At 37.4% G+C, this 20209-nt stretch overlaps 1 protein-coding gene across 17 annotated transcripts in view; it reads left to right on the forward strand.

Moving 5' to 3' along the window:
- GORAB (golgin, RAB6 interacting) overlaps positions 1-20209 on the forward strand; it is a 440445-nt gene that overhangs the window by 330801 nt on the left and 89435 nt on the right. For 7 of the 17 annotated variants that reach the window (XM_074026175.1, XM_074026217.1, XM_074026178.1 and 4 more), the window contains exon 1: positions 17287-17442. The exons of 2 other annotated variants lie outside the window; for them this stretch is intronic. In XM_074026175.1, the coding sequence (XP_073882276.1) occupies positions 17307-17442 (136 nt within the window). In that variant the 5' untranslated portion in view covers positions 17287-17306. Of the gene's footprint in view, positions 1-17286; positions 18823-20209 lie in introns of those variants that run through there. 8 more of the 17 variants (XM_074026224.1, XM_065523806.1, XM_074026226.1 and 5 more) reach the window with 3 other exon arrangements.

Consider the following 20209-nt stretch of genomic DNA (forward strand, 5'->3'; position numbering starts at 1 on the left):
TGGCCCAGAACTATTCTAACCTTAAAATGTGTGCCCTTTACAAACTGTCTACCCCTCTGAATATGTCTCTTATCCACGTATGTTGAAAGAATCTTACATAATTTCAGTTACGGTAAAGAACATTAAAATATATATATGAAATGATTGGCTAACTATAGTAATGACTAGGCTTCTTTAAAAAAATATATTTGAGGCATAAGAGTGTATTGACTAACAGCACAAACCCTTGAGTCAGACTGTCTGGGTTAACCCAATTACTAGATGTAGTAATTTGGACAAGTTACTTAAATTCTTTGTTCCTCAGTTTCCTCATCTGAAAAATGGGAAAATAGTAAGGAAGTTTTTGTGAGGATTCAATGAGATAATACAGAAGAACAGAAACTGTCAAAATAAATATTAGCTACAATTATTTTAATAAAATGGTTTTCCTGGAAAACATCTTTCCCAGAACTATCATACAAATGATGACGATTTTCAAAGATCCAACTCAAACCAGAGCAAGGCAATGGTAAAAATTCTTTATGAATAACAAGCAACATAAATAAAAAGTCACCACTTTAATTTTTTCTATTTCTATTCATTTTGTCAAGCCACTGATTCTACAGCTACATAAGTTTATGACTAGGCATTTGTTCAAAATGCTCCATTTGATAAGGTGACTAAATCTTGTCAAAATTGTCCCAGGAGGTCTATGCCCAAAGTAATGGTATTAGTCCATCTTACCCAGTTAAACATTTTTTCCTGTTAAACTTGGGCCTTTATAACTGATTGCTTCCATATTGCATGTTTAACAAATATAAAGTCATTCCTCTTCAGTAGTCTCCTGGAACTGGTTGATGCCATTGGCATCAGCTGGTAAAGGGTGATTGTACATATCTCTTCTTAACTCCACAATTCATGTTTACACTATGGAAAGCAACAATCAGGTTTTTTGTTTTCTTTCTGGAGAGGCTTTTATTAAACATTACCAGCACATCACTGCCCCTAGTCTAAAAGAACCAGCCTTCGCAAAGTCTCAGAGTTGGAATGCCCACTATATCTTTTATAATTGTAGCCTATATCAACAGCTAGTATTAGAGGCTATCCTGATTTGCATATGTCAAATAAATGTGGTGTTTAAAAAAACAACAAAACAATTGGGTTTCTATCTGGGATATTCATATTTGTAAATCCAACTTTTTGTTCTGGTTTAAAATGTGAGCATAAGTCTTTTCAGTTGCAACAGTAACTACTGTAATGATGCTGATTGATGATTCTTTACATCAAATTAACTTGAAAATATTGATACATGATGTAAGTACCCTTAGAAATTCAGTCTGATTTATTCAAAGAAGTTTGACTACAGAACATTTGATTTTGTTCTGGAAATTTTATAAAGGCATTTTGCCAAAAGCATTAAATATTTGATTTTACTTGTTAAGATTTGTAGGAACTCCTTTAAATTTATTATAAAAAATAACAGCTACAGCAACACATTTTCCCCTTTCATTAAGGTAGTGAAAAAAAGAACTTTAAGAGCTTTTCCATAAAAATGCTCTAAAATATTCCATTAAAATTAAAAGGCAACTGCCATATCACACGTGGTCAGATTTAACTATTCGAAGTTATTTTAGGTATATCAGCCCCCAAAGACCAAACTACCTGAGAGTCCAGCTGTGTTCAAAGTAGATAGGGATCTACAGAACTCAACCTCTACAGTGGGGTAGGGCTGGCACAAAGAGTTGTTAGATCAGAGAAGAAAAGAAGAATTCTGAGATCAATATTAGCATTCGACTCCCTGAAAAGCCTCACTTGATTACAGGATTATGTTAAGGAAACAGTCATCCTGTGATGTTCAGGGAGAAATCTATGATAGAGCAAGGAGCTTAGAACAAAAGCCCAATTCCAATAGTACTAGCCATGAGATCCCATGCCAGCACTGGTGAATTGAGAATCTTACTATCAAGTAATTTTCTAGGTTGTGGGAAATAATTGCATTTCAGTTGAAATCTTAAACTCTCATAATTACAAAAAGTATCTTTAAAACACTACAACCATATGCATATTTGTTGTTAACTATTATACTCCTTCTGGTATGGTTCTTCTTGCCTAGTTTTGTTTTATAACAATATTTATGCATTTTAAATATGGTTTAAACATCAGTGGCCACAAAGATATGTAGCTCCATGCATAAGTAACTTATTAATATATCTCTTAGGGTGGTCCGTTATACATATATTTAATTAGCTTTGGAATCAGATTGTTAAATATTTGTTTTAATGTTCCAAATATCAACAAATAAAAGTCCCCTATATTTTTCAAGAATTTATTATTGATTTTGAACTTAAATCTTAATCTTTTACCAGTATCCTTGTTAGGGTCACCTAGAACCCCAACAAACTGACATAATGTACTTTCACCTGAATGTCAGATGCTGATGTCTTTGGTATCTTATTTTTTTGGTAGAAAAGAGAGTTATCAAAAAAAAAAAAAAAAGTAAGCTAATGACCACAATTTTTTAAAAAATATGGACACAATAAGACAGTAACTAAGTTAACAAAAATAAATAAATAAATAAAAGATTTGCAGTAGTAACACTGGATTAGGCCATTGCCTTTCCTTGGAATATCCCTGTTAAGAACCTCTCAACCTTTGCTTTACAATGATTTCTTACTGTTAAGTATATCTATAATGTTAATCCTAAAAGTGAAGGATTTCTTCAAATTTACACACACCTTGTTTGCAGGCCAGTGGTCATTGGCTTTTCTTCCACCTAAACGAAAGAAGGAGCCATTTGCCATTTCCAGTCTACTCGCCTATTCATTTACTGTGAGCTCAACTCTGTTATTTGGAAAGCTGCCATACATTTATGAGAGCCTAAGGGATATTAGATGATTGTCATCTTTCTCTTGTTCCCTCCCACCCCACCAAATGCCCTGGAAGGTTGCCGCACCTGGACACTGAATTCCCTGCAGAGTCCCTTGTTACCAGAATTGTGGAAAAGTTGGACCGAGTTCAGAGAAAAGCTACTAAAATGGTTAAATGACTGAGGGGGCCAATTTATAAGGAACTCAGAAATGTTTGGTTAAGTGGTAATTATCCTAAAAAAGGTGTGGTGACTGGCATTAAGTTTAAATTCCAAGCCTTACTTGGCAAGAGGCCTCCTTTCAGGCAGCCTCTATGTTCAGAAATACTCTGAAGAAGGAGTAGAATCTTACTTTTGCTTGAGCCTCCAACTCCTGCAAAGACCACTTGGGTGGTATTCACACTCAAGTGTAGTAACCTCTATAAACAAGCACAGAAGGCAACACCACTAACGCAGAAAGCTCATGTAAGACCACTGAAGAATGCTTAAAGGAAAGTCTTCCCAGGAATCAGGAAGAACAAGCCTGGGCTGTGAAAAGCCAGTCCCCACATCCCAGTTAAGCACCTATCACACCCCACACAGTCAATATCTGTTTGATGGGTGGTGTCATTTAATAAGAACTGCCGGCTGAGTCCAAAGTATACAGGTCTGTCTGAAATACACTGCTGGGAATATTGATTCCATTACCCGACAAGAGTTTCTACTTGACCAAAGAGGAAAACCTAAGAACAACAACTATAATAGTCAAGAAAGCAGAATGAGAAAATTTCTTATAACAGCATTTTCCCAAATGTCTTCTAGGTGATGTTAGTATGTGTTATACAGATTCAAAAAGAAAAGAACCTAACAACTGGAATAAATGAAGTTAAACCTTGTGTGTTTATGATGTGTTTGTTATTATTGACAGTAAAACCCCTCAGAGCCATTAATATGCTGAAGCCTATTGTGTCTCACTAAGGAGGGTAGAGTGTACACTATTTCCTAAATTCAGTGTGGGCATGGAGTGCTTTATTCCATAAGCATGGACCTTTGTATTCACAGCCACTTCCATAATACCTTTTACAATGCTGCATTCAGTAAATGAGCAATGAAAATGAATGAGTCAACCTAGGCTAGAACACAGGTCTGAAATCCCAATCTACTCCTCTTTCCACCACATTCATATTCGAGTTACTCTTTACTTACAATGAATCTTTTCACTCTATATAAATGAAATTAAATTTGTTAACCAGAAGCAGACTGACCTGAAGTTACTAAAGCTCAAGCTTGCGGGCCTCTCATTGGGCTTCCTAGTCCCAATAACTAAGTGTGTATTTATAGTGTTGCATTTACTTTTTACTTAAGGAGGCCTCACAAAACTGTAGAGCCTTCATGTCCTGTACAACCTGCTGCTACCATATAAAATGAAAATGAGTTTTCACCAAATGTCTAAGTTGTCACTGAGATGACTGAACTGAAATTATTGATATTATGGATGAAAATATACTCTGGATTACTCAGGCTCATCTTTAAGAGATTTCATACTCCTGTGTAGCTGAAATGTAGATTCAAATAAGAAATAAATCTGAGTTCATTCTTTCTATACTCTTCATAATTATATTAGCTTCAACCTTCTCTCTCTTTTTTTTTTTTTTTTTTTTTTTGAGACCAAGTCTCGCTCTGCCGCCCAGGCTAGAATGCAGTGACACGATCTGGGCTCACTGCAACCTCAACCTCCCACATTCAAGCGATTCTCCTGCCTCAGCCTCCCAATTAGCTGGTACTACAGGCATGCGCTACCATGCCCAGCTAATTTTAGTAGAGATGGGGTTTTGCCATGTTGGCCAGGCTGGTATCGAACTCCTGACCTCAGGTGATTGCCTGCCTCAACTGCCCAAAGTGCTGGGATTACAGTCATGAGCCACCATGCCTGGCCCATCTCACTTCTTACATGCCTCTTAAGGTGTTTATCACTTCCACTATTCTGTTGTTTTCTTAAATGAGCACCTTACCCAAAATAGTCTTTCTTCCAATCTCCCCCTTCAATATTTTAAGACTATAAATCGTCACTATGAAACATCACATTGTAAATATTACTACAGTTGGAATTCCTTCTGAAGACCACCAGAAGCTTCTGAATCATTTTTTTCTATGTAGTAGGGACTGACACTTATAAACCTGAATCTATAGTGCTGCAATTTGGTGTTCTACTTCAATTCTTTAAAAACTTCACTTATTTTTGAAATTTCCTGTTGGCTGCCTGAGATAAAATAATTTCCAGCCTAATCTTCATCTTACCTCCTATCCATTTGACATTATGCCTTCAAAATGATATTTTATTATTTAATCTAAATGAAGAACACTTGATTCCAGAACATTAAATCAATAACATTAACAGACTAACCTTTGTAATTCATTTTTATCATGATTGATAAGCCAGTTTAAGCTTTCACCATAGATACTCACAGCTTTGCAGATTCCTTCTAGACTATTCATAATTTAACAAGATATTCTAACAACCACACACAAAAACATCACTTCCAACCTCTTCATGTCTTAGAGCAAATCAGGGTTTTACTCCCTCATTTTTCACATCAAACATTACAAAATTAGAAAACTGAGCACAAAGGCCAAAAGTTTTACTTGCCTCTCTTTCCTTCCCATCATCTTACTGAGTTGGTGACTATGAAAATATTCTGAGCCCAAATTAGCAGTTGTGTACTGCCAGGTCTGCCTTAGTCATTTCCAAGCCAAAGGGGACTTGACAGATACCCCCTTTACAAGTCTAGTGTTTGTAAATATCAAATGAAATGACTTCATTCAGTCAATTATTTCTGGAGAAAGCTGGCAGAATAATGTGGTAATTAAACTGAGGACTGATGGAAACTATTAAACAGGAGGGCTATTTTGCCTGGCAGTACTAGTTAATGCTTTTTATGTGTTTTTGTTTTTTAAAAATGCTTGAAATACTAGTTCATTTAAATGGAATTGCCTCTTCATTGAGATACATATTTAAATTGTTCCAGTGAAGACAGTATAAATAAAAGACAGGAGAAACTCAATTTTCTCGCATCTTCTGAGTTGTCAGTATGATTTCCTTATTTTAGATGAATTCTGAAATCAAAACTCAACCATATTGAAATGTAAGTAGAACATACCCATATCCTAAAGCCAGAACATAATACAGTCAAGACTCAATTGCCTGGGTGCTGGGTATTCACATCAATCTGAATAAGCTGTCTACAGCATGTTTGCCCAGTCTAGTCTAGTCTTCCTTAGGCTCCTCCAGCTGGCCACCAGCTTCATTAATCCATCCATCCACTCATTCATTCAACAATATTCAGCCACCATCTCAGGCACTGTTTCTAGTTACCTGTAATGCAGTAGTAAAAAAAAAAAAAATCCTTTCCTACATATCTCTCCTGGTTACCTAATAGTTATGCACTCAGGGACAGACAAAAGCTCTAACAAAAAAGAACAAATTGGAATCTGAAAGCTAATGGAAAGACTTCTGAATGCTTCCCAAAGGAAAATGCAAGCTGCTAAATTACTTGTAGCTCTTCATTTTTAAGTGATTTACATACAAATAACCACCATTTTCCCAGTCTTTGATGAATGGATACAAAGGTTTAAAAAAGGGAAACTTTAATCCATTGGTAATAGTCTGAGAATGTTAGATTAAGAGAAGTTGGCAAAAATTAAGAATTACTTAGGAAAACCAAGCCAGAAAATTCCAAGGTAGAGGGAAACTGGGTGAGTTAATAACTACAAACAGCTTCCGCTATACTTCATAAATATTTCCCATTTTTCTTTGTTAGAATACATGATACTTCTATTACATATTTAATAGTATATGATAGATAAATAAACATGCTGAATAAATAAGCATATTCTTTTGAAAATGCAAATATCATGGTGATGTGGAGTTAAGGACCATCAATCATCCACATTCTGCTCATATGAGCTACGTAAACATTTAATTAAATGTTTGCCACAGTTCTTAGCAAGCTTAGAAGTAATTGAAAGTAGATAGTAGTAGTTGAAATCGTAGATTCTGAAGTTATACTGTTCAAGTATTCAAGAGCTAGTATTTGAATTCTAGCTCTACGACTACCAAGCTGTGAAAGCTTGGACAACTAACTCAATCTCTTGGTGCCTCAGTTTTCTCGTCTATGAAATGGAATAATAGTTGAAACTTATGCTGGGACTTGCCCTTTTGACAAAAACAGAGTAACTAACAGGGACTTGATTTATGTTTTCTTCTAAACTCAAAATGAACAAACAAATAGAATAACAATAGTTTTCAAGACACAGGATATCAGGCAACCAAGGACAGTGATCTCTAAGAGATGAGAAAAAAAAAAAAAAATGAGGCAAGACCTGTGATTTCCCCAGTTGACTGCCTTGAGAGTCCTCAGGCCACAGCATGTGGCAGGGGAGGGACTGGACAAATCCTAAAGGACTCCTACTTGAGGAGGTGAAGCTCAGACTGCAAGAAGAACAAGGAAATTAGAATTTGTATGACGAGGTATCAGAAAGGAGTGAGCTGCATAGAAGAATCATGAGGACTAGTAGAAAGTCTCCCTTAAAGTGATCAGCACATGTAAGTGAGGAAACTACACGAGCCAGATGCTATGATTGGAATGTTTGTCCCCTCCAAAACACATGGTAAAATTTAATTGCCAACATAATGGTATTGGAAGGTACAGCCTTTAAGAGGTGATTACGTCACGAGGGCTCCATCTGCATGGGCAGGTTTAATGCCTTTATAAAAGGGCTTCCAGGAGTGGGTTCTCCCTTGCTTGGCCCTTGCACTCTTCTGTCATGTGAGGAACAGTGTTCTTCCCCTTCAAAGGATGTCATGTTTAACAGCCATCTTGGAAGTGAACACCAGACCATTACCAACACCAAACCTGTTGGCACCTTGACCTTATACTTCCCAGCCTCCAGAACTGTGAAATAAATTTCTATTATTTATAAATTACTCAGTCCGTAGTATTCTGATATGGCAGCCCAAAATGGGATAAAACACCAGGGAAAGAACTAAGCAAAAACACCAGACCAGGCATAGTGCCTGTTCCCATCAATCACACTGGAAACCTTCACAATTCCCAGAGCATTTGGTAGAATATTCAGAAGATTCTTGCATTAGTAGCAGGAAATAATTAGTCCTTGACTAATCATTGAATAGTTAGTCCTTGACTAACCATTGCTCTGGTTATGTCACAAATTCCAAAATCAAGACTCAAAAAGATAAGCCTATTTTCAAGTAACTTAAGTATATCTCAGAGCAAAGCTCAAAAATATTTATAGGAAAACAAAAATAGCTAGCACCCAACAAGGTAAAACTGACAATGTCTTGAACCAAACAAAAGATTACCAGTCATGCAAAGTAGTAGGAAAATATAAATAATGAGTAAAAAGATTAATCAATTGAAACTTACCTAGAACTAACAGAGTTATTAGAATCAGCAGACATGAATATTAATATTTGTCATTCCTGTATTCCATATGTTGAAAAGATATAAAAATACCTTAAATAATCAAAGATACAAAAACTATCTAAATTGGGTATCTTGAGATGAGATGAAAACTACAATGTCTGTAATAAAAAATATACTAGATGCAATTAATAAAAGATTAGATATTAGAGAAAAAAATCATTAAAAATATTAGTGAACTTAAAGATGTAACAATAGAAACTATACAAAATGAAGCAAAGAGAGAAAAAAAGATGTTAAAAGTGAAATGACCATCAGTGAGCTACAGAAAAATTTCAAGTAGCTAACATGTAATGGAATCCCCAAAAGAAGAGGAAAAAAGAAGGGAGAATAAATAATATATTTAAGGAAATAATGGTCAGAAAACTTTCAAATTTGATGAAAACTATAAACCCAGACATTCAGGTATCTCAAAGAAAAGAAAAGAAAGAAGAAAGAGGAGAGAAAAAAAAGGAAGAGAGAAAGAAAGAGAAAGAAAAAGAAGAAAAGAAAGAAAAAAAAGAGAAAGTAAGCAAGCTACGCACTATACCATGGTACGTCATATTCAAATTGATCAAAAACAGTGATAAAGTAAAAATCTTAAAAGACAGAAAAAAAACACCCATTATGTAAGAAGGAGCAAAGATGAGGATGATACAAATTTCTCATCAGAAACAAGGCAAACTAGAAGAGTGGAAGAGTATAAAGTAATTTAAAAAAAAGTTAAACTAGAATTTTATATCTAGTGAAATATCTTTCGAAAACTAAGGCAAAATGAAGACTTTTCCTTCAGACAAAAGCTGAAATAATTAATAAGCAGCAGACCTACACTGTAAGAAATACTAAAAAAAAAAAAAAGAAAAAAACCCATAAGTAGAAGGAAAATGATGCCTGATGGAAATATGAATCTACACAAAGAAGTGAAGAACACAGGCAGTTTTATCTACATATGTAAATATATATTTTTATTTAAATCTGTTTAAAAGTTAACTTACTATTTTAGCAAAAATGATAACATTGCAGTGTGGATTTGAAGACATATGTATAAATGAAAGGTATGAAACAATAGCAAAAGGCCAGGAGAGAAAAAGTAGAAGTGTATATTTATAAGGTTCTTATAGTACATGTGGTATGATATTACCTGAAGATGGACTATGATGAGTTAAAAATACATACCAAAACCCTAGGGCAATCACTAAAATAACAAAACAAAGAATATAGCTAATAAGTTTATAAAGGAAATGGATACAGTCATTAGAAAAAGGAAAGAGGCAAAAGATATACCAAGGCTAATATTTAGCAAAAGAAAGTTATAGTTGCTATATTAATATCAGACAAAGCAGATTTCAGACCAAAATTAGAGGGAAGAAAAAGATCATTTCATTATGATAAATGAGTCAAAGAATCAAGAAGACATACAAACACAAATATTTATTCACCTGTTATTTTTATAACAGAGTTTCAAGATACATGAAACAAAACTGAGATAACTGCAAGGATTAATGAACAAATCTACAGTTATAATATTTATGGTCTCTCAATAAATAAAAGTACAAGGAGTCAGAAAATGAGTAAGGATATAGAGGACTTAAAAACCTAATTTTGGGAGGCCGAGGCAGGCAGATCACCTAAGGTCGGGAGTTCGAGACAAGCCTGACCAACATGGAGAAACCCCGTCGCTACTAAAAATACAAAAATTAGCTGGGCGTGGTGGTGCATGCCTGTAATCCCAGCTACTCAGGAGACTGAGGCAAGAGAATCACTTGAAACTGGGAGGCGGAGGTTGTGGTGAGCTGAGATCACGCCATTGCACTCCAGCCTGGGCAACAAGAGCAAAACTCTAAATCAAAAAAAAAAATTTAAAGGGAAATTATATTATGAGACATTTAAGAAGTCTTTTTTTTTTTTTTTTTTTTGAGGCAAGAGTCTCTCTCTGTCACCCAGGTCGAAGTCCAGTGGCTTACTGCAAGCTCCGCCTCCGGGTTCATGACATTCTCCTGCCTCAGCCTCTCCAGTAGCTGGGACTATAGGTGCCCACCACCACGCCCGGCTAATTTTTTATATTTTTAGTAGAGACAGGGTTTCATCGTGTTAGCCAGGATGGTCTCGATCTCCTGACCTCGTGATCCGCCTGCCTCGGCCTCCCGAAGTGCTGGGATTACAGGTGTGAGCCACCGCGTCCAGCCAAGACATTTAAGAAGTCTTAATAAATTTAAAAGGATTTAAATTATACAAATTAAATTTTGATGACATGGAACTAAAAATAGGAATCAATAAGAGAAAGGTCTCCAGAAAATCTCCACAACATTTGGAAACTAAATAACAAAATCTCAAATAATCCATGAATCAAAAAATCAAGAGGAAATAAAAATGAATTTTGAATTGAATGAAAATAAAAACACAGCATATCAAAATTCATGGGATACTGCTACAGTGATACTTAGGGAAAATTTTATTGCATTAAGCACTTATTTAGAAAGGAAGAAAAGTTTTAAATTAATGAACTCAGTTTCCACCCTAAGAAACTAGGAAAAGAAGAGCAAATGAAATCCAAAGAAAGCAGAAGAAATACAACAGTAAAGATTAGAACAGAAATCAACAAAATAGAAAACCAATAAACAATAGAAAAGTTCAACAAAACCAAAAGTTTATTGAAGAAAAATTAAGAAAACTGATAAACCTCTAATGACAGTGACAAAAAAAATTTTAAAGAGAGAAGACACAAATTACCAATATCAGTAGAGAAGTGAAATCACTACAAAGTCTACAGATATTAAAGAGGTCTCCATGCCACCCTCAGGTTTGATGGTTTGCCAGAAAGACTCATAGAACTGAGAAAAGCAGTCATACTCACATTTACAGTTTATTGCAATGAAAGGATTCAGATTAAAATCAGCAAAGGCAAAAGACACATAGGGAAATCAAGTGTGAGCTTATAGCTGTCTATGAGAAATCAAGTGTGAGCTTATAGCTGTCCTTTCCTAGTATGTTTGTGTGGACAGCACTTAATTCTCCCAGCAATTATGTGTGACAATGCATACGAAGTGTTGATTGCTAACCAGGAAGCTCACTTCGACATGCAGTGTTCTTATTAGGGGTCAATCACATAGGCAGAGAGCACTCATATAACTGACTTTAGCTACCCAATCTCCAGCCCTCCCAGACATTAAACTGATACAGCATGGCTCAGGAAGACAAACAAACAAAAACAGTCATTTACCAAATCACGTTGTTAGCATAAACTATCTGGTAAGGCCAGAAGCCCCATGTATATAAAGATGATCTTATTAGGTGGGATATTCTAAACTCTTGGAGCTTATCTCCTAGGAGCCAGGCAAAGGCTAGTCTTTGGCAAGTGCAGGGTTTGAGCATCCCAAGCCCGCTAAGTTAACTCTTTACTGCCCAATAAAAGAGTATTATAAACAACTTTATGCCAATGCATTGAAAAGCTTAGATAAAATGGACAAGTATCTTGAGAGAAAAAACACCAAAGTCATGAAGATTATGTGAAAAGCCCTGTATCTATTAAAGTTATTAAATTTGAAGTTAAAAACTTTCCCACAAAGGAAACTCCAAATGACTTCACTGGTAAATTCTATCAAGTATATAATGAATATTAGTGGCACACAGTTGGCCAAAAAATTTGAGAGACTATTTCTGAACTCATTGTGTCAGAATATTACCCTGATCCCAAATCAGACAAAGACTTTACAAAAAACAGAACTACAGACAGATGTCCCTCATGAACCTATGTAGAATTTCTAAGTAAAATATATTAACAATTAAATCCAACATATAAAAAGGATAATATATCACGTCTAAATGGAGTTTATCCCAGAAATACAAGATTAGTGTAACACTGGCCACTCAATGCAATTGACTATATTAACAATCTGAAAGAGAAAAATCATAGGATCATCTCAATAGACTCCAAAAAAGCATGCACCAAAATCCACTATCCATTCTGAGAAAGGTTCTCAGAAAACTAGAACCAGAAAGGAATTTTATAAGCTGTTAAAAGGCATTAATGAAGACCTAAAGTTGACATCATGCTTAATGGTGAAAGGCTTCATGTTTTTTCCCTTGTGATCAGAATCAAGTCAGGGTATACAATGTCGCTTTTTTTAATTCCACATTTTACTGGTGGGTCTAGCCAGTGCAATAAGGCAAAAAAGGAAATAAAAAGCAAAGCAACCACATTAGAAAACAAGATGTAAAACTGTTTATTTGCAGACATGACTGTCTATGCAGACAATCCAATGAAATCCACCAAAAAATGCTATTACAACTAATAAATGTGTTTATTGTGGTTAGAGGATACAAGATCAATGAGTCCATTTTATTTCTATATTGTCTTAGCTCATTTGACTACTATAACAAAATACCTTAGATTAGGTAATTTAAAAATAACAGAAATTTATTGTTCGGTTCTAGAGGCTGGGGAGTCCAAGACCGAGGTGTTGGCAGATTTGGTGTCTGGTAACAGTTTGCTCTCTGCTTCATAGATGGAATCTTGTTGCTGCATATTCACATAGAAGGGGCAAGCCGACTCCCTCAAACTTCTTTTATAAGGACACTAATCCCATACATGACAGCCCTGACCTCATGATCAAATTACTTTCTAAAGGCCCCACCTCTTAATACTGTTACATGGAGATTAAGTTCCAGAATATGAATCTTGTGAGGTATACCAAAATTAAGACTGTAGCAGGTATAAATAATTAAAAATTGAAAGTAAAAATAACACTATAATAGCATCATGTTATTAACTATGTAAAATAAATCTGACAGGTGTGCAAGACTTACTGAGAGCCCAGAGCTAAACCGGGGTTGTAGTACCATAGCAACCCTAATCTTACAGGAAATGAAGGGGAACTAGATATGGGTGTTTCCAGAGTGCCTTTCATGGGATACTTCTTTTACCTGGTGGTCATCCTAGTTGTCTGACCCACAACCAGGGGGTCCCTCACAGGGGGATCTTGTTTATACTGGCAGACACCCCTGTGGCTCTTGTCTGACCCACATCCACTCTATGCCTTTCTGACCACTGCTCTGGCACTGGGAGTCCAACCTGTGTTTCTCCAGGGCAAAACTTGGTCTGGGGTAGCCCCATGTTCTCCAGATGGAAGGCACAAATTCAATACACAACCACAATAGGAAGTTCAAAGATTTTTATTTACAGATCCTGGGTAAGGAGGGCATAAGGGTCAGAAAGGCAGTCCTATATCCCCAAGACGTAGGTAGAAATGAAGAGTCAGGCAAAGGAGCGGGGACAGGAAAGGAAGAGAGGCAACTGGCAGTATATAAAAGGGAATTGGATGGGTCACTTTACACTCGAGGATAAATGCTGGTAAAGCAGGGAGCTCAGTCTGTAGACGGAGGAGATGAGAAACTTTAATTAGTGCTGTAAAAGTTACAAAGAACATAGAAGTGGGCGGGTGCTACTCAGATAGGGTGGTCATAGAATGTCTATGTGAATATTTTAGGCCAAAACGTAAAAAAGCAGGAAGAATCGGCCAGACAAGGGAAAGATAATAATTAAAGAACAGCATTTGGGAAAGCCCTGGGTAGGTAGTAGAGGGTAGTAGAAAAGAAAGTCTGGTGTATTCCAAAACCCCAACGAATGCCAATTTGGCTGGATTATAGGGAGTGCAGAGTAAAGGGAAAGACAGCCTAATGATCACATAAGAGAGGTAGACGGGGTGAGATCATGTAGGATCATGCAGAAACAGATTTTATTCAAAGTGTGCTGGGAAGACATTTTACCAGCTTTGACCAGGCTACAGACACAATCAGTCTTCATTTTTACTCTAGTCGCTCTGATGCAGAATCAGCTGGAGATTATTGTCTAAATTGTCATAGGTGGTCCCCTTCCATAAACACATAAAGATGCTAAATACTGTATAACATGTTCTTATTTATGTAAACAAAAAATATATATCACAGAGCCTAAAAGAAAGCAAAGAAGATGTAGAAAGGGGGAGTCTCTACCTAGATACAGGTCCTGGGGATTGGGATTCTTACACATAATTTGAAGACAAGATTGCTGAAATAAAGCTGAGAGTCTAGAAAAGATAGACCATGTGATCAGAGAGGATTAGAAAAACTCCAGGCACAGTGGGTCATGCCTGTGATCCCAGCAAGTGGGAGGCCCAGCTGGGCAGACCGCTTGAGCTCAGGAGTTGGAGACCAGCCTGAGCAACATGGCAAAACCTCATCTCTACAAAAAAATAAAAATATAAAAGTTATCCAGTTGATGGGTGCTGACAAGTTGATGGGTGCAGCACACCAACATGGCACAAGTATACATATGTAACAAACCTGCACGTTATGCACATGTACCCTAGAACTTAAAGTATAATAATAATAATAATTTAAAAAAGTTATCCATGCGTGGTAGTGGGCACCTATAGCCCCAGCTACTCCGGAGACAAAGAAATGGGAGGATCGCTTGAGTCCTGGAGACAGAGGTTGCAGTGAGCCAAGATCACACCACTGCACTCCAGCCTAGGTAACAGGGTGAGATCCTGTCTTTAAAACAAAAGAAACAAACAAAAAAAAACACAAAACCTTAAGACTGTTGCTTTGGAAAAGCAGTAAGGAAGCTTGCTATCTGTGAGTAATATTACTATTATTGTTTTTTGTTTACATAAAAACATATAACATGTTTTTATTTACATAATAAAAAAATACATCATAGATCTTAAAAGAAAGCTACAGAGATGTAGAAAGGGGGATTCTAACTAAATATAGATCCTAGGGATTGGGTCTCCTTCACTTATTTGAAGACAAGATTGTTGAAAATAAAGTTGTGTATAATTTGTATATAAATAAAGACAATTACAAAACACTGAGACCTGAGTCCTGTATCATATATGGGGGTGGAACCCAAGAACCAAATTTACAGTAGAAGCTGAAAAAATTACCTTAAATCTGGTTTAACACAACTGAAACTTTAGGATCAATAAAACCAATCTGTAGAGACACTTCCTCAACCCAGGGAAGAGAAGACTTCTGCAGAACAAAGAATTTTGAAGATAAATTCCCACTTAAATATTACACATCATTTGAAGAAACTAGCCACCATGAGGGAGAGCCAACAGAAACAACAAACAGGAGATTTAGAACCTAGCAAACTGGAAATTATAACTTTATACAGACGGATTTTATTATCATTTACTACATGTCACTTTTGCTTTGGTTCTCATTGACGGCCAATGCAAAACCTTTTAAAATATCCTAATTTACATCTCTATTAAGATTACGGATAATTTTTGAAATTCCCCCAGAGTGAACTAAAGAACATTTATGTGTAAAATTCAACATGGGGCACACAAGGTGGTTTATTGTTATTAGATGAACTAGATGGTGGTTGCCTGCAAATGGGAAACTGAATTAACTACCAGATTGCCACTGATCCCCGTCTACTACTTTGGAGCTAGATAATCTATAACTTGAATATACTTAGTCTTATGTTCAGAAACTGGAGGCAACTGTCTCCTCCAGTCCTCTTGGATGGCATTTTAATTGTTTAATGTTATGAAAACTGAGTACACATTTAAAATGACGCATCTGCAGCATCCCCAAATTTCAGAAACCACTTTAAGTTTAAAAGCTCAGATTTACATGGGAAATTCCAAACATCCTTCACTTTCTGATCCCTTACTAAATCTGAAGTACTCCTTTCAACTTTTCTTGACGTGTTTTATTTTGTACTTTACTCCTTTCTTTCATTTTGCTTAAAAATATCAACACACTAAAGCCAAAGTATTTTAAAACGTAAGCCAAGATGAAGTGTTTTGTTGTTCTCACTGCAAAAATAGTGAAAGAGAAGCATGAAAAATAGTATAACTAGGTATCTCTTAAATCATCCTTATCTATGTGTATTTTGACAACGCTTGCATCTTTTAATCTTTGCAACCCTACTTCAAATGAGGAAATGGGGTCTCAGGTTAGTGTCCAAGGCAGAACCCGAACTACGGTATTAGGACTCCAGGCAGGATCCTAAGAAATGCCTTCTCATCCCCCAGTGCCGACATTTTATAATGTCTTCTCTGAAAAATAGATTTAAAGGGGAGACATTTAAGAAATCCTGGCTGGGCGCGGTGGCTCACGCCTGTAATCCCAACACTTTGGAAGGCCGAGGCGGGCGGATCGCCTAAGGTCAAGAGTTCGAGATCAGCCTGGCTAACATGGTGAAACCCCGTGTCTACTAAAAATACAAAAAATTAGCCGGGTGTGGTGGCGGGCGCCAGTAATCCCAGCTACTCGGGAGGCAGAGGTTGCAGTGAGTCGAGATCGTCCCATCGCATTCCAGCTTGTGCAACAAGAGCGAAACTCCGTCTCAAAAAAAAAAAAAAAGAAGGAAAAAAAGAAAAAGCAATCCTTTAGTAGGAAAGTTATATATTATAATTATTCACAAAGGAAACAACCCAAAGCAAAAGAAATCTGGGAGGCGCTCCGGCCTGCGAGAGACCTGGTTATGCCTGTTCCCTTTTCGTTAATTATACCCCACCCCTTTTAAATGTTTCTTCATCATCAAATTCCTAAATCTGATCATTTCCTGAGTCAATCTGAAGGATGCCTCCAGCGCTGTGCACACTCCCAGCAAAACACAACGATTTCAGGGCAAACTAAGAGCCACAGAGAGCACCGCTCCCGCCCTGCAGGTACAGGACCCAAAAGGCACTCTGATCTCCCGTTTCCGCCACCGACTCGTAGCTCCTTCCCAAATACCTGTTTATCTCCACTCTCATCCCCATCGCCATTTCCCCCCTTAGCTCCCGAAGCGATTAACCTGCAACAGTGAGAAACGAGAGAGAGAACGAGCGCAAAGGCAAGCCTGGGAGAAACGAAATGTCTGCGTGGCAACGTTTCCTTAGGCAGTTTGTCAGGCACTGCTGAAGGCAGCCTGGAAGAAAGCCGGACCCTGAGGCCGCCGAGAGAGGGCCTTGTGTTTGGAGCCCGACGCACTGATTGGCCGCGGCCGAGGAAAAACCCGGATGCGCTGGACAGCAGTGTTGGCAGTCGCGGCTCCGAGATTTGGGCACTTTTGGGGGTGCCGGTGGCCCGGGCCAATGGCGCAAGGTTGGGCAGGCTTCTCTGAAGAGGAACTGAGGAGACTAAAGCAAACTAAAGGTAACAAGATGGGTTTACAGTGTTTTAATTCTTGGTCCTTAAAGGGAAGGGGCGGGGATGCAGCTTTGGCGGGGGAAGGGGGCGTGGAAGTGGCTACGTTTGTGTTAGCGGAAGGCGCTGTAAGTACGTGGACTGGTTTGAGGGGGTTTGAGAGGTGGACTTACTGGAAGTCACGACGGGAGGGGCAAGCCAGAGGACTGGGATCTTCTTTTAGGAAAAACGGTCCAGGAATCCACTGTAGGGATTTGACTCGCGTGAAAGGAATGGGACTTGGGAGAGGAAGTGAGCCTACAGCCTGTGTGTCTTCCTTAGGGAGGATTGCTGCAGGAATCGACAGTTGGAGGGTCAGGGTCAGGGTAAGGGAAGGAGGAGGGGCGCACATCATATTAGAATTGTGGTGAATTTGCAAAAGCAGAAGATTGGAAAAAATGAGCACAGGCGTCTGAATAAAGGCAAAAATTTGGTACTTTTCACAATTCATCTGGAGTGTTGCATTCGCTTCTGGTTGCCAGATGATTTTTGCAGTTCTTTCCAATTTTTGAGAATCAGCAAACCAAAAGGGTCTTTGAGAGGGTAGATGTGAAGACTTTATATGTTTATATACATACAGTCTTACTTTGGAGTAAGCTAATCTTGTTCTTCTCTCTCTGGCTTTTTTAGAGTAAGCATTGAATGGGCTTGTACTATATATATATATATATATATTTTTTTTTTTAATGAAGGAATTAAGTTTGCTGATTGTTGGTGGAAAACTTAGTAATATTGATTGCACTGCACTTGTGGTTGAAATTTTGCAGTGATCTGTGTGGTTATACTGGTAGTACACACAATTTCTGTAAGAAGTGTACACCGCTCTTGGTACCTTAATTCAAATACTTTATTTTGGTAGAAAATGAAGTAAACCTTTTATTAGCGTTTGTGGGGAAGTTAGTTGTTGCTCTGGTAGCTTGTGCATTTTTAGCATAAATGTGAGAATAATCTAGGGCGGACAAGTGGGAAAAGAAGTAAATTAGTAAGATAGGACCAATGTAGATTATATCGATTGGGGACATTTTGACTGGTCCAGGAGACTTTAAAAACTCTGTCAAAAAGGTTATGCTACGCTGTATGGTTAACTGACTCTGTGTTGCTTTATATGCTCGAATTCTTTTGCTCTGTGTTTCAACATCCATTCACATACTCTGATGTACAGAGTACAAGTGCCCTGGCCTCTGGTCTGACTCCAGTAGACTCATGAGGAGACAAATCACAAAGTTATGTGATAGTAGATATTGCAAAAGCTTGCTTCAGAGACAAGAGGAACCTCACTCTGCCGGAGATTGAATGGAGCTTGGGAAGATTTCACAAAGATTGTGTGTTAGCAGAGGCGCATTTTCCAGGGTAAAGACGACTTAATCTAAAAATCAAAATTACACATTATATTAATTATGTAGAAGTATATTTTGAAATATCTTTGCAACTGGGGGTAGATAGAGGATGGTAAGGGCCTGAACTTCAAGGCCCACTGTAGAGTGTGGAAACCAAATCACTAGTCCGTGACCACCTCGAGGATGGAAAATATCTTAACATCCTTGTATACCCCTAGCTAAACACAGTGCTAGGGGTATACAAATACAGAACTTTCAGCTCTTCCTCTAAATCTTTTCCCCTTGGATTCCTTATTTGTAAAATTAGAGGATTTGGCCCTTTAATTTTAAAGCCATTTCTAGCTGTTCTCTATCCTTAAACATTTATTGAATAATCTAAGAAGATGGAGTTGGTTGCCAGCAAAATAAGGACAGTAGTACTCTGGAGACCCCTGTATGTGCATTGAGGAACATGGTCAAGAACGTTGTTAATAGTCTTGTTTGTAATATTAAGAAGTTGGAAACAACCAAAGTGTTCATTAACAAGGGAATGGGTAAATAAATTGTAGTATACTCATCTAGTGGGCTACTACTGTACAGCTGGTGGGAATATATTAGTATTAACTGTAACCACATGCATTAACATGTTTGTTAATACAGTATATGTGATTACACTTGGCCCTTGAACAACACAGGTTTGAACTGTGGCGGTTCACTTACAAATGTGCATTTTAAAAATACAGTATTTGGGGGATGCGAAACCTGAGTATATGGAGGGCTAACTTTTGGTATATGTGGTTTTCACAGTGCCAACTGTGGGGCTTGAGTATGCACAGATTTTGGTATACATGGGGATCCTGGAACCAGTTATCCTCATATATCAAGGATCAGCTAGCTGTATGTATAATATATACAGTCACACACTCAATAACAGTATTTCAGTTATCAGTGGACCACATGTACAGTGGTGGCCTGGTAATATTATTATAACACCCTGTTTTTACGGCACTTTTTCTGTGTTTTCTTCAGTATAGTGACATACTGTACAGGTTTGGAGCTTATGAGCAAAAGGCTGTACCATATAGCCTAAGTATATAGTAGGCTGTACCATCTAGGTTTGTGTAAATACACTCTCTGATGTTTGCACAAGGACAAAATTGCCTAACAACACATTTCTCAGAATGTAGCCCATTGTTAAGTGACGTATGATTGTATATAGTGGGGATGCGTGGGAATGTGATCAGGGAGAGGAAAATTCAGAGGTATTGGTAATTTATGAAATCAGGTTAAGGCAAGTTAAGCTAAAGTAACAAATAGCCCTAATATGTCAATTGTTTAAAATAAAGATTTGGTTTTCACTCTAGTTTCATGTTTAATGTGGGTTTGGCAGGTGACTGTGTTTCACAGTCACTCCATCTTTT

This window comes from Macaca fascicularis, chromosome 1, assembly GCF_037993035.2.
Source record: "Macaca fascicularis isolate 582-1 chromosome 1, T2T-MFA8v1.1".
NCBI classification, from domain to species: Eukaryota; Metazoa; Chordata; class Mammalia; order Primates; family Cercopithecidae; genus Macaca; species Macaca fascicularis.